Source organism: Hippopotamus amphibius, chromosome 4, assembly GCF_030028045.1.
Source record: "Hippopotamus amphibius kiboko isolate mHipAmp2 chromosome 4, mHipAmp2.hap2, whole genome shotgun sequence".
In the NCBI taxonomy this organism is placed as follows: Eukaryota; Metazoa; Chordata; class Mammalia; order Artiodactyla; family Hippopotamidae; genus Hippopotamus; species Hippopotamus amphibius.
The window spans coordinates 16903273-16919186 of NC_080189.1; the positions used below are offsets into that span (position 1 = coordinate 16903273).

At 39.3% G+C, this 15914-nt stretch overlaps 1 protein-coding gene across 2 annotated transcripts in view; it reads left to right on the top strand.

Moving 5' to 3' along the window:
- Positions 1-15914, top strand: part of DGKI (diacylglycerol kinase iota) — a 456175-nt gene that overhangs the window by 379463 nt on the left and 60798 nt on the right. For both annotated transcript variants that reach the window (XM_057733401.1, XM_057733402.1), the window contains 4 exons: positions 2286-2355; positions 4826-4866; positions 5668-5795; positions 7831-7953. In XM_057733401.1, coding sequence (XP_057589384.1) covers positions 2286-2355; positions 4826-4866; positions 5668-5795; positions 7831-7953 — 362 coding nt within the window. The remainder of the gene's footprint in view (positions 1-2285; positions 2356-4825; positions 4867-5667; positions 5796-7830; positions 7954-15914) is intronic.

The following is a 15914-nucleotide window of genomic DNA, read 5'->3' on the forward strand; positions in this document are numbered from 1 at the left end:
CTCAAGGCTGCAGTCCTTCACCTGTGGCTTGCTTTTAGGTGCTGGAAAAGAGGTTCAGGAAGAATAGTGAAGAAGATGGTAGGAGAAAAGCCACCAGCTCAGAGAGCTTCAGGTGTTTGATACTCTAATCACCAGTACCTTTGAAATAGTCATTCCTATTTTTGTAAGTCTGGATGTTGTTAAGACATTTTAATGATTAGAATTGTCTTACTTTGTCGAATCGCCTCTCACCTAAACTTTTGAGTATTTAAATTAGTAGCTTTTTAACCTTTTGGGGATCTCAGCTCACTTTGATAATATATGGGAAGCAGTGGAATATACACATACATATAGACATACCAAATTTACATGAAATTGCAGGGAGTTCAAGAATTGTTGAACCTATTTGAAGTGTTTTAAAGAGTTGTATGGCTTTAAAAAATGTTTTCACAGAGAAAACATAACATTCTCTTTAAGCAAAACCCCTTTAAGGAAGTTGAGTTGTATCAAATGCTTTGTGGAACAAGATGCAGAGTAAATAAATGAGCAGAAAATAAGCAAAGTAAGTCAGGTACGTACATAAAACTCTCCAGGTACACAGACACTCAAAAAAGGTATACAGTTATATCAATATTACATTAACAGCCTGTGGTAAGCTGGTTTTGTAGCTGAGGCAATATATCAACCTACATTTTATCAAACTAAATAATAGCCAGCATTCTTGAATTTGAATATTCTAGCAATAACATTATTAATCTTTAGGTTTTAAAAATAGTAAATCAAGCATTTCTGTATTCTTTCAGAGTCAGTTTTTACCTAGGGAAATTCTGATATTTTTTCATGGTGGTCTCTGTAGCACATTCAGCATCAAAATTCAGAAAGTATCCTTGGTGTTTAAGTCCCTTTACTCTTAGAGCAGAAAGTCACATTTCTGTTTGACATCTTTGTTTATTAGCCCTCATAGTTGCCACTAAATGCTTCAAATCATTTTCAGATTTCTTGATTTATAATTAAGTTCTCACTAAACCGAGACATGTTAGGAGTTTCAGATATTTTATAAAAATACATTAGGAACCCTAAGTTCCTTTAAAACAAGATATCATGTGTCAAAATATAATTCTCAAAATGTTAAATGCAATTCTCATATAAATAGGTAGGTACATGTCAAGATTTCATTTAGCCCAAAGCCAACTCAGAAAGAGGATTATACATTTATTTCTGTGTCCATAGCTATATCACTGCCATATCTCTACGTATAAATTTTGGTATCAGTCCTGAATGAGACCAATTTTTCCTCAATTAATTTGCGGAATCCATTCATATAATAACTCTATCGACCCAAGATTTCCAATAATGGACCTTTTTTGTCCCTGTAACTGTAGGCCAATGGTTCTAAAACTTTGACATATATCAGACTCACCTCAAAGGTTGCTGGGTATCACCCCCAGGGTTTCTGTAGATCTGGGCTGATACCTGGGGATTTGTGTTTCTAACAACCTCCCAACTGATGCTGCTGGTCCAGGGTTCATACTTTGAGAACCAATGATTTAAACAGAAGCTTTGCCTGAGGATCATGTGGGGCAGATTAAACCCCCAATGAAGTCAGTGCAACCTCTGATTTGGTCTCTTCTTACCTCTTCTGTGTTTTTCCCATTTCCTTCTCCTGTCCCCCTCTGTACACACAAGATCATACACACCCAGCCTCATGCCAGGGATGCTGCTTCTATTTGCACATCTCAAATCTCTAATAAGGGTCAAACTCCCAATGTCTTCCCCACAGAGACCCAACCTCCCTCCTCATTTGTCCTGTTTCTGTCAGTGATTTCAATTTCACTATGAACCAGGGCCAGAATGCTCCAAATCATGTGTTATAAACTAGAATGTGCATTTTATGTTTTTACAAATTATTAGTGGCAGAGATTCTTTTAGTAGGGGACATTTTTATACCTATGTGGAGAGCTGGAATGTAAATGACAGGCAGCTGCCACTAGTTCCTCAGCTTCATAAGGGGAAAGAGAGTCCCCTAAGGAAGTACATGTCCCAAGTTATATAATGTATGAATGTTTAATGGAATAATTGAAAAGCTCCTGGAAACTTCATGTGGGAGCTGTTATGTGAAATAAATCATTTCAAAGCAGAGCCCCTGTGTGTGCCTACAGTGAAAAGTATGCTTCCATCTTTCACCAGTGCTTTGTGTGGGAAAGGATGCTCACTCTTAGAAATAGGTGATGGGGCAGAATGTGGAGTGAGGGACACCCCTCAGGTCATTCAGATGGAGTCACAAGGATGTGTATGTCTCTTTCCAGGACCACGAAACCTCCTTCCCCCGGGCGCTCTCAGCTCAGAGACTCTCCCCAAGGTGGTGCTTTCTAGATGGTGAGTGTTTCTGTATTTCCTGGAGGGGTGTGGGTTGGGGAAGCCACAGGGCAAGGCATTGATGGATAGAGTGGACTCTAATTTTCCAAAAGACTATTCAGAAACCCTTCACACGGCTCCACGTGACTGGTATTTGCATCTCAAACAAAATGAACTTGCTGATGTTGCAACACACCTTCCTGAAGTTATCTCCCTCGAAGCAAGTTGGTTAACTCCGGCTACACTTCTCAGCATCAAATTGCTCAAGCTGACGTTTCCCTTTCATGCCCCTTTTCCAAAAACGTGTTGAGTACCTGTCTTTAGTTCAGGCTGGTAGATGGATTCCATAAGCATGGGGACGGTTACTAATTGGTATGTCGTTTGCATGTTATGTAGCTTCCATATTATTTTCAGTAAACCATCATTTCAGGATGAGGTATAAATTTTTGTAAAAGGGTAGGCATGTTCAGTTGCATTCACACCTGCTCTGCTGAGCGTGACATACTGAATGTATAATAGGACGGTCATTTTCTGATTAGTTAATGAGGCCATTTTCCATCTCTCTCCCCAGATGCTGCCTAATGCCACTTTTCTATCCAATTACCCATTTTACAGTACATTCCTGCTTAGATACTCCCAATGTATCTTCTTCCCAGTATCTCTCTCGTGTGTGGACATTTGGCTTTCACTGTAGACCTCTCTTTTGTTTAGCTGTGTGTGCATCTGAAAGGATATAAATGTGGATAAGAGAATGACAGGATGTGTGAGGGTGTGAACATTTTATGAAGATGAGCACTTGTATCTATTTCAAATCTGGTCCACATAAATCATGACATCGGTTTTCATTAATGACTTGTCAGCTGCCTCTGAAGATAATCTGTACTGCTTTTCCTTCAGGTCCTTTATTCCCTAATGGTGAGAAACATAATCATTTGTTTTTGCTGAATCCAGAGAGGAACAACTTTTATTTAAGAAAAATTATGAAAATGTACATGATTTGTTCTATATACAGTCTATTTTATATACAGTCCGATAAAATTACAAGTGCGGTTAATGGTCTTGACCTAGATAGTAGTTTTACTCTAGAAACAGTTTCATTAAAAATGTTTAAAAGGCTATTGCAGTCATGGTTAAAATAACAGAGTAGGCTAAGTGCTTCTCAGGCAGATTTTACTCCCCTGTTGCTTTTAGAGGGCAAGAACCATGATTGTCTTGTTTCTTAGCTCATTTCCTTTGGAGAGAAGCTACTCATTAAATATTTATGATTTTTGAATGATTATTTGCATTTTGAGTTTTTCCCTCCAGTGCTATATACTTTGTAGAAAATCTGTGTATAATATTTGGACTCAGATAGATTTAAATGAGGAGGAACATAATTCTTTTGAATATTAAGAATAATCGGATTAATTTCTAGAAGCCCAAAGTTTGTCATTAAGTTTTTTCTTTTTTTTTCCTTCAAACTACAGATGCAGCCCATTCCCTTATAGGAATGCTTAAGTAATTTTTTTTCCTGTTTCAGTTTCTTCAGACATGGCTTAGGGACTCAGTTTTAAAGTGAAATAATTCCTTTAATACCAGACGTGGTCCCTAGCTTTGCATCTTCAAACTTTTTTCCAAAATGAAAATCACTTCCCCAGGAAGTCAGGCTACCTACAGTTTTGTTTTGTTTTGTTTTTTTTCCCTAGCTTTATTTACTTGATAAATATATATTGGGTCCCAGCATCATTGAGGGTTCTGTGCTAATATCTTGAGACATAAAAGGATAAATGAAACACAGATCTTTAAAGAGATGTCTTAGTCTCAGAGTTCTCTGTGAAGATAGTTTTTATAAGAAGTGTAAACAAAATGCAAATGTGCATGGTGGTAGGAGCAACAAATTCTATCTGGGGGTAGGGAGGATGGGGCTGAGGAAGGTTTCACAGAAGAGGTGGCATTCGAGTTGGTCCTTAATACATGTTTTTTTTTAAACTTTTATTGAAATATAGGTGATTTACAATTTTGTGTTAGTTTCAGGTGTACAGCAAAGTGATTCAGTTTTACATATATATACATATATACATATATTTTACATATTTTTTTTTAGATTCTTTTCCATTATAGGTTATTATAAGATATTGAGTATAGTTCCCTGTGCTATACCATAGGTCCTTGTAGGTTATCTATTTTACATATAGTAGTGTGTATATTTTAATCCCAAACTCCTAATTTATCCCTCTCCCCCTTTCCCCTTTGGTAACTGTCAGTTTGTTTTCTGTGGGTTAAGACATGGTTTAGGTAGGCATGGGTCATGGGGTCGGGCTTTCTAAGCAGTGGGACAGCAGTGGCAGAGGCATGAAGTCCTGAGTTTTTCTGAACAGATTTAGGGACTGGCCAGTCATCGAGCGTGACCGGGATGTGAGGTTTCTGATTGTCACAGTGAGAGAGAAGGTTGTAAATTTTGTGCCAGGGCATAGGCCTCTCTGAATACCGTGTACATTTTTTCTTTCCCTAGCTACTTCTGCAGACCGCTTTTATCGAATAGACAGATCTCAGGTAAGTTTTCATGAGCCTATTTGTGAATGTGAAAAATTCCCAAGTAACTGTACTCATCTTACACATTTTTTTCAACAAAAACACTGAAACGGGCACACATTCTGGAATGTTACTCATAGTCTCAGCTATGAGCTTATTATTTATCTTCACGTGTTTTGTGATTTGTGGACTCAAAGTGTTATGGTTTGACCTTGAAAATGAGTCCAGAAGATAAGTAGGCTTAAGAAGGTGTTGTCACCAGCCTGTACTCCAAATTTTCATTCACACTGCTGCTTTTACTGCTTCCTAGCCAAAATTATGCCCTTTAAACTTTGTTTCTGATTAGCAAATTTGAGTCCTCAAGTGTGTATCTATACTACTTAGTTTCAACTCATCACTTCCCAGAGTTTGGTAATGAGAAGAAAAATGCTTATGCCCAATGATAGCAAGTGTTCCCACTGTCCAAATTCTCCTGTAAAAGAAGGTACAGAATGGAATTCAGTGATAAAGCCAGTTGTTAGCCATGCCGCTTAGCTTTGACCAGATCCTGGGGGTGGAAGTCCAGGTGATGCCTAACAGGATCCTGGTCAAAGAGTCCGAGACCAAGAAGGATTCAATTCTCCCCTTCCCCAGCCTCTTGCTACCATGTTGCTTCAGGGAGGGATGCCCACTGGTCAGGCCTCTGAAAATACACTGTGGTCATTTGCTATGTCATAAAATTTCATTATTCCTCAAGACCAAGGATGCTTTGTTTTGTTATTCTTCAGATGATAGATGTGAACATCCTATCAATCATCCGACAGACTTCTTTTTCTTCCTTAGGAACATCTGCACTTTGTGATGGAGATTTCCCAAGATGAGATTTTTATTCTGGACCCAGATATGGTGTTGTCACAGCAGGCAGGGACACCTCCAGGAATGCCTGATCTGGTGGTGGAGCAGGCCTCAGGGTGAGTGGACTTCTTCCTTGCTGGTATGGTGGTGAGGCTGGCTGCAGGGTGACATCCAAGTCTGGTTTGGCTTTGCACTTGACATTAGTAATGAAATCAAACTATTTCAAAATACAGGTTTTCTTGTGTTTTCTTAGAGCGTAGTATAGCTGGTTCCGTTGTAAGTCTGTCTTATGAATGTCTGGGTAGAGTTACTCTTTCCATTCAGTTCTGTATCTTGTGTAAGCCTTCTTTACCTACCACACCAACACTTCCTACCAAACTAGAAAGCGCTAGTATTTGCATGTGTGCATATACATCGGAAATGCCTGTATTATCACATTAAAATATGACACAGGTGGTTTGACAATTATTTTTTCCTTCTTCTCCTTCCTCTCCTCCTCTTCTTCCTCCTCTGTCTCCTTTTCCCCTATATCCAGGCACCCTGATACACGTAGCTTATGTAACAATAACTATGAAATATAAAGGACTTATTATGAGCTGCATAGTTTGCTAAATGCCTTTCTTATATCCCTACTAATACTTCATGGGGACTTAATCATCTTAAGTGCTCTATGCTTATTTCCTCATCTGTAAAATGGAAGTCATGATACCTACTCATAGAATTGTTTTAAAATTAAATGAATTGATACATGAAAAATTAGGGTAGTCGGTGGCACTTGGTAGACAGTCATTAAATATTATGTTATTGAAATCATTTCACAAGGACCCTGCAGATTGATGCTGTTATTATTTTAAATCCATTGAGAACAAAATTGAGGTCTAGAGAGTTTTTGTAACTTGGCCAGTATTGCACAGAAAATAAAGGGAAAAAACTGAGATTTGTTCCCAGGTTTTCTGATGCTAGAGCGCATGTGTGTTTTAACCACCATATTGAACCACCAACATATTAGTATTCCTAGATTATTTTAAAAATTCAAAAGTATTTATTTAGAGAGATTTTTTTGTGGCAGGTTCTAGTGTAAGCACTTGGGAAACAACAGACCAAAGTGAAAATACAAAAACCTTTGCCCTTTCGAAATTTAATGAACTTTAGTAGTTTACTGGTACATAGAGCCTAAATAGTTAAAAATAAGGATTTCCCAGGAAAGCATACACACATGCACTCCAATGGCATATGCAAATGTGTACACATACTTCTACAATATTAATAGGCATATTCACTTGAGGTAACCATCATACCTGTTCACCCCTGTTCACTGATTTGACCCTGACAGCTATTTCCTACTCTGCCAGGCCAGCTGATAGCAGTGGTACATCCTGAGTCTATGGGGAGCCAAGAGAAGACAGAAGTGGCAGGCTGGAACAGATATACAGCTGTGTTTAGGAGCCAGAGCTAGTGATACCGGAGCTGTCCTGGCATGAAGGGAAAGCCAGCTGGCATGAAGGATGGCCTCATAAAACCCTAGGAGTCCTGGAAGGTGGTGGGAAAGGCCATATACGATAGTCAGGCCTGTCAGTTGTGGGGAAAGCAAGTGTGATGCTGTGTCCTGCTGCAGAAGCGCTGGAGTCTAGGTGTCCTCCCACCCCACCAGATCAAGGCCATAGTGTTTGATCTGATGAAGGGTGGGCCCATTCTGCCAAGCTCACCTGGGCTTTGCCCTCTTGGTCATTCTCTATTAGCTCCAAAGATAAAGCAGTCTGCAAATCCACAAGAACTTGAGTCATTTCCTCTCTTATTGCTTTTCCATTGCCCCCTCTGGAAATAAACTAGGAACAGGGAAGCCGTGAAAGAGCAGCTCCGGGCTTTGTTATTTTCTAACCTGTCTTTCTACATGAGGTGCCATTACTTCTTATCTATGTCATATTTTAAAGTACTTAATCTTGAAATTTGGTTTTCTCATTTATAAAGAGGGCAGCAGCATACAAAGAGTTCCTGATGGTTGAGAAAATTAAACTAAAAAGTGTGAAATACCTCATAAATACCCAATAAAGATTAATTTCCCTCCTCACATTTGGAGATGAATCATCCTGAGAAAGAGCAGACTAAGTCCTGTGGTTGACCTTGAATGTCTGCTGCCCTTCTTCCTCCCAGAATGACAGACTGGTGGAATCCTGCCCTCCGGAAACGCATGCTGAGTGACAGCGGACTGACAATGATAACGCCACACTATGAAGACTCAGATCTGAAAGATTTCAGCCACTCCCGAGTGCTACAGTAAGAGCTCTCTCGCCTCTGGGATTGCTGGGAGAGGAGTCCGCGGGGTACTCACGAGTGGGAAGGATTGTCTTCTCAGCGGTGCACCAGCTGTCTCCTGATTGTGTCACCCTGTGGTTTGACATTTTATTCACCTCTCTCCCTTTTACCCACCCCGAAGCTCCCAATGGAGGCTCCCTTTCCATTTCTCTTGCTCCTGAGCCTCAGTGAGACCTTGCATGCGGACCTATAACTACCTTGAACCTCACTAGTGTTTGCTTTCCTGCAACCCAGAGTTTACCAGATGCCCCTGCATTTGCTGTGTCGTCAGGACATGCATGAGGGTGACATGAGTAGTTTGCAAGCGACGTAGAGTGTTCTATTTGTGTGAACATTTTGATGTGCCGTGTTAGGTCAGTTTCATGAGTCTCCCGTTCAGAGCCTCTGACTGTGAGGTGTAATATTGCCAGGTGGTTTTGGTCGCTAAGCCTGCAGTGCTTCACACGCTGTTTTAGTCTCTCTGGGTAAACGATGCAATGTTTGTTCAAAGGTTGGGAGAGTGGGTGTGCTTTCATCTGAGGGATGGGTGTTGAGTTTTGCAACAGTGTTGGTACACTGGTGTCCTGAGAATCCTTCCTCCTGGTGCCCCCTCCTTCCAGGAGCAGGTTCAGGGTGCACCCTGAGGTCACGGACAGGGTCATTTACACCCATTGTTTGACTCCAGGCCACTCACCCCATCTCAGAGGTTATACAAGTTCATTGTAATTAGTGAGATCAGGCTGGTTTCCAGTCCTGTTCAAGGTCCTAATGGACTAGAGACAGTGGCCTTGTAACTATGCAGTCTTAACATTTTTACAAAATAACAAGATGATTGAGATTCTTAGAAGCCTAGGGTTAACTGAAGAGGCAGGACAAAGCGTTGTTTCTAAGACTGGAAGCAATTTCAGTATGACAAAGGGGAGGAAAATGAGAAATCTGAAGCTAATTATTTCGGTGGTGAAGGTTCTACTCAGACACCCCAAGGGCAAAAGGTGACTTCATTTTAATTGCTTCTCTATACTACCTCTTATTCTGTTGTGTGAAGAGTGGAAAGGAAAAAGTGAATTACTATGGATTTTCCTTTTTAATTAAACCTTGTTGTTTTTTTCTGATGGCATTTAGATTGCTTACAATTCAGGGCGTTGTTTTCTTTTCTTCTGTGTATGGAATTGAGGCTTGTGAACCAGGCTGAGTCAGCCAGCCATTGACAGCTAAGAAAGTGGCCATCTAGCTCCAGGCAGATTTATTTGAAAATTAGGGTTTTAATTAGCCATAGAAATAGAAATTAAGCCTAGACAAACCAGATGAGTGTTTCAGTTGTTCTTACATACAGGCTGGTTCCAAAAAGTGGAGTGTGAGCTCAGTCTATTTTCCTGTGCCCTGATTTTTCTGTGTATAGTATGCTAATATATATGTGAGATTTTTTTTAAGACAGTAAATATTCTTTCCAAGAATCACAAATAAATGTACCATTTTATACAATAGCCAAGTTCTTAGAACCCTTTATCAAAATCAACTCATTTTTTATTTGGGTTATATTATCCTTTTAGGAATTTCTATTCATGTTTTATTGATCTTCAATTGGCAGCTACTAGTTTTGCTGAATATTTAACTACCTTGGGTCTTAAATGCACCAGAGCAGCTGACTCCTTCTTAAGATATTTTTCTGTCAAGTAACTTAGAAAACAAAGTAGCATTCAAACATTCACTTCCAGCTTTGAGTCTTTCCAGCTGAATCTCCAGATATTGTGTAACAGAGACAAGTTGTCCCCATGGGGCTCTGTTTGAATCTTTGACTCACAGAATGTGCGAACAAAATAAAATGGTTTCTTTAAATCATTTAAATACTTTACCTTATCCAGTTTGTCTATTAATTCTGAAAATTGTTGTGTATGTGTGTTCATTAATTCCTTAGGAAGAAGATCTCTTTGTTAACTTCAGAGAGCATCTTTGATACAAATAGGCATAATTGCAGTTATAGAATAATGCAATTGTGTAATAATGTGTTTTATATAGATATGTAATGTATGATAAGGTCAGTAAGAGCTAGTATGGATACTTCCTACGTGCTTTGCAGTATAGTTAAATTATCTTTAATTTTTTCAACAACTTTTAAATCTCACATTGCTTAACAGATGAGTAAACTTAAGCTCATAGAGTTTAGAATATTCATCTTGGGTCACCGAAGATAACAAGCATGGGAATTGTGGTTTGAATGAGGTCTGCTTGACTTCTGACTCCATGCTTTTCCACCATACAACACGGTCTTCCCAAAGGGCCAGTGTAAAGGCAGGTTGCCCAGCCCCCAAGTATTGCTGAGAAAAACCTGACCTCTGTTCACCAATGCCCAATAGAAATATGGGACAGAGCTTTGGAGGAGTAGAAAGGAATCGCTTTATTACTTTGCCAGGCCAAGGGGGAACACAGTGGCTAGTGCCTCAAGAACGGTGCCCCCCTCCCTGGGAAATAGGAAGAGGTCTTACAGTTGGGGCTCGTGGTCAGGGGTGGGCAATAAGGATCAAGGCAGTAACAGTCCTGCTTTCTGCTGATGGGTTGGTGGTGAGCTAAGTAGCAGTCAGCATCATCCACCTTCAGGTCCAGTGGGTCTGGGGTCTACATGCTTGTGGGCAGCATACCATCATTAATCTTTAACCTCTCCCACCTGGAGGGGGTTTCAACTTCTGCAAAATAGCTCAGAGATATTGTTGTGTGTATTGTTGCTGGGGAGACAGGACCTGCCCCAAGGCTGCTCTTGCCTGTTTCTCCCAGGTCTCGTGCATCCCCTCCCTTCATTAATTAACAACTGCTTGGATCTGCCCACTGGAACTCAGGGGAGGTCATGGAGGCTGAATGAAGGCTGTTTTCCTATAATCAAAGAAATAGGGGACACAGAAAGGCTTTGTGCCCAGGAGCCCTACAAGGCCCTGTTCGGTACCACAAGGCACAAGAAAGATATATTTTGGTATCTATTTTTTTAAACATTTGTGAAGTGAAAAATTCTACAATGTAGGAGTATTACTGAGTCCAAGTTCGCTTTGCTCACTGCACAGCAGGCCAACGAATCGAAGACGAGGTGTTGAGGCAAAGAATACTTTATTCAGAAAGCCAGCAAACTGAGAAGATGGCAGACTAACGTCTCCTAAAAAACCATCTTATTGGGGTCTGGATGCCAGTTTGTTTTATAGAATCAGAGAGGGAGAGGACATGAGGGAGTAAAGTAAAAGGGCAGAATAGAGAGGGAGAGGCTGTGAGGAAGTAAAGAGAAAGGGCCATCAGTCTTACAAAAGAGCTCCTGGAATGGCCAGCCTTGGTGAGGGGATATGTTAATTTCAGCCATTCACACAGGTGGGCGGGGCAGATTGTCTGCTGGTGAACTGAACAGAGGCACTTTAGTTCAACATTCAGGCAGAGGGGCAGTGTTCCCTGGGGCAGGCCATCATGTATGATTACAATAACAAAAGCAACCAAAAGCAAAGGTTAAAGTCAAAGAAACAGATCCAACATGGAGTCCGATTTAGCTCTACGTGTCAACAGGAAGACTATATATACACATTAAATATGTACAGCTGCTAATTTACCCACAAGTAAATATGGTTGAGAACTGATTTTAAAGCATTTTTTCCTTCAAAAAAACAGATTGAAACAAAAAATAAAGATAGGCTTTTATTTAAACATTATTAAATATATATTAAATATGCCCCAATCTAAGTAAGCACAAACATCATATGAAAAATACTGTGTTAACAATGCTGAAATATCATGTTATTGTTTTATTATATTACTTGCATTAAGTCTTTGTACCCATAACAACATATAGTAGCATAAAAATATATATTGTTTTATGGGTTTTTTTGTTTTGTGTTATCTTTTTTCTTTTCATCGCCTTGATTGAACAGTGCATACACTTTTAGAGCTTGCCACTTCATGCAACATTGAATTTTTAAAATTCATTCGTATTGATGTTACTGAATGTAAGTTCGTGTCTCGAATGCACAGTAAGGCCAAACAAACTGAAGCCTCAGAGTCTGGAGCAGAGAAAAGTGTATTGCAGGGCCAAGCCAGGACAGTGGGTGGCTTGTGCTCAAAAAAGCCCAAGCACCCTGAAGGGTTGCAGCAAAGCATTTTTAAAGGCAAGGTGGGGGCTGTGGTCTCAGGGTATGTGATCAGCTTGTGCGCAGTTCTCTGATTGGTGGTGATCAATTCTTAGGTACCAGGAAGTCTAGGGGCTCATGATCATCAAGTAGTTAATTTCTTCCATTTGATGGTGGTTTTACATCTGAAAAACTCTGGAAATATGCATCAGATAGTATTATCTAGGCACTTCAGAGAGGAGCTACAGCAGAGGATATGGGGGAGGGGTCTGTCCTGGGAAGGCCCCCATAGGGTCCTCCTCGGTTACATTGATATATGTAGATTTTCAGTCATTTTATTTGGTATAGAATATTGTGTTATACAAACATGCCATAACTTATTCCTCCATTTAGATATTGATTTCTAGTATTTTATTCTTTAAAAATACAGTGAACATTCTGCGTGTGTCCATCTGTGTCATAGGGTGTATATACAGTTTCAGCTTTGCTCAGTATTGCACAATTTACTTTCCCATTAGGAATATTTAAGAATCAGTATGTGAAAGGACCTAAAGAATTACTGTAATATTCTAGGTACAATTGGCATCTGTTGCTTTTAGCTTTGAAGCCCCAGTCAGCTTGGAGATAGTAAAAGTTCAATTTTATCATCTTGTTCACCATGCCAAATACCCCATTCTATAAAAAAATCAAAAGGGAAATTTTAAATTCTTAGACCTGAAAATAGTATTTACCAGAATTTGCAGGAAATAGCAGAAGTGGTATTCACAGAATGATTTATAACTCTAAATCATTTATCAAGAGAAAAATGATTGCATACAAATAAAGCATTCAATTTGATAAACTGGAGAAAGAATCTTACAGTAGAGAACAAAAAAACAAGAGTGGAGGGACTTCCCTGGTGTCGCAGTGGTTAAGAATCCACCTGCCATTGCAGCAGACACGGGATGGAGCCCTGCCCCATGAAGATCCCACATGCCTCGGAGCAACTAAGCCCATGTGCCACAATTACTGAGCCTGCGCTCTGGAGCCTGCAAGCCACAACTATTGAGCCCATGTGTCACAACTACTGAAGCCCATGCTTTGCAACAAGAGAAGCTGCCACAATGAGAAGCCTGTACACCACAACAAAGCGTGGCCCCCACTCTCTGCAACTAGAGAAAGCCTGCGCGCAGCAACAAAGACCCAACACAGGCAATAAATAAAATAAATTTTAAAAAAAGAAACAAGAGTGGAGAGAAATAATAAATATAGAAATCAATGACAAGGAGAATAAAACAGACAAAATGAATGATAAACCAAGAATAAAATTTTTAAAAATTGATTCTTTCTAAAGGTAAAGAAGAGACAAAATTCTGAGAAGATTAATTTAAAAATACGGGAGACAGAAAGGAATGCAACTCCAGTGCTTTACCAGCTCACTTTTCCTCCGTGGTACACAGTTGGCATCTGCTCAGGAGACCTTTCCCCTCTGAACTCTAACTGACCCAACCTACTCCCTAAGCCCCTGGGGAGGGGAGTGGGCTTCTCAGGGTTTTCTCATAGTTTTAACTTTAGCTTCTAAGGTTCATCAGCCTCCCTCCTACTTCAGGGAGAGCAGACAGAATGAACAAACAGAATGAATTAGATTTCTGTTATTACTGGAACTGGTTACATTTATATTAAAATTCCATTTAGATACATTACAATTTTTAAGGAAAGATTTATAGAGTCATCCCTTGGTATCTGCAGGGAATCGATTCCAGGACCAAAATCAATGGATGCTTGAGTCCCATAGTCAGCTCTCTGTATTCACAGATCCACATCTGCACGTTCATAAACGTAGTACATGATCCTCAGCTGGTTGGCTCTGAGGCTTTGGAACTCATGAATACATACATACATGTGTGTAATATGTGTATAATATGTATGTATCTGTAATAGCTTCATTCCTCTCTTGTCTTCAGCTATTTCCTTTACCCAGTTTCTTTTTAGAACTTTAGGAGATGGCCTGACTCTAAAGTATGTAGATATTCCGTGTGTGTGTGTGTGTGTGTGTGTGTGTGTGTGTGTGTTGTCTACTTATACACAGGTCCTCTAGGGGAGACTGCAATTCCAAAGAAGGATATACAGCACACATAGGTTCTTCAAATCCTGTGAACACAGTAAAAAGCAATCTTTAAGAACCAATTTTGAAATAAATTGGTGAGAAGTAGTTGACTCACATTGTTACTGCTAGCACCATGATGAATTTGTCTTTAAGTTAAAAAAAATTGTTTTCAGTGTCTAAGAAAGCACTGCTAAAATAACATGTTTCTGAAAACACATTCGCTCTCATCATTAATGGTACCACCGCAATTTATAACAAGCCTGTGTTTCATTTTGGCAGAAGATTCATAAGTAATTAACTAAAATTTTAGCAGACAGAATCTGTTTAATTCCTAAGGAAGACTTATCCCAACTTTAGGATCTATGAGATTAAAAAAAAAAATAGGCACTGAGTGAAAAGAAGGATATACAACACATATAGGATCCTCAAATCCTGTGAACACAGTAAAAAGCAATCTTTAAGAACCAATTTATTTGGTTCTTGGTATATTCTTTCCAAGTCCTCTTTGAGAAAAGGACACACTTAACCTGGGATGGGTTAAGGGAAAACAAGTAGAGAGATATTGTTTAGTTTATGAATAAAAATAATCTTTTCTAGTTTTTATTTTTTGTGGTTTCTACAAAACTCCCAAACTGACTGAAGGAAATGTACTTTTTCTTAGTATCTCCAAGTCCTGAGTCCTAAAGAGCTAAGGTAAAGGTCACACAGGTAACAATAAAAGGTCTTTCCACTGGACTAAGACACTGGGGAGACAGTGTAGGGAACTACCGAAGGCAGACATTCAGTCCAGACATCTGTGTACTCAGGTATCTGTTACTTGCTTAGCTAAGCAGGGCTGATGGATTTTTATGTCTCTAACAAGAGACAGTGTATCAGAAATTGAACTATAATGTATCTGGTCTGATTTATGATTTCATTGGAATCTAAAAAATGGGTTGAGCCATTCAGTTAGTCACTTATTTTTTGAGAAAATATATATTCGGCACCTTCTAGGTAGAAGCGATGTATATATACCTAGGCATTGATGATGTAAAACTAAATGAGAAATTATTGTCCTTGAAGAACTTATATTCAAAGGTTAAATAGTAAATCAGTTATCACAGTTCCCTCTGATAAGTGCTATAATGGATATATGCATAGGGTGTTCTGGAAAGAAGAGGAAAGAGAATTTGCTTCTTCCTCTGGATTTCACATTTTAATTTTTATATGAAAAGGGTGAATGTTTAAAGAATTAATGAAAATGCAAGATTCTAAGAAAAAGAGAGGCTTTTTAAGGTCTCTATGGTTATTTTCTTCAACTTTTGCCCAGGAACAGAGAAGTATGTGCTTTTCATCATTATATCACTAGAAATGCCTCTCAAATAATTGAATACTCCATATCGGTTTCACATCACTCTACCTAATGTGTATTTAAGGAAGTTTGTACAACCTAACAAATTATTTAGGGATATCCAAAACACCTAGTAATACTTTAAACTGAAAAATTGGCCTTTTTAGTGTAGTCTATAATTCTGAACCACCCTATGGAGAAGATAGCCCTGAAATTTCACCTCTTCCCAAAAGCTCAGAGGGTCTGGGTGGAATGTAGGAGTAATAGCTTCATGCCTCTCATGTCTTCAGCTATTTCCTTTGCCCAGTTTCTTCTTGGAGCATTAGGTGATGACTCGACTCTAATAAAAAGGATAATTGTGCTTATTGTCAAAGCTGCAGGTTCTCAACAGGAAGACAGACTATTGGGCAGTGATTCTGGTTGTGGAAATATCCTT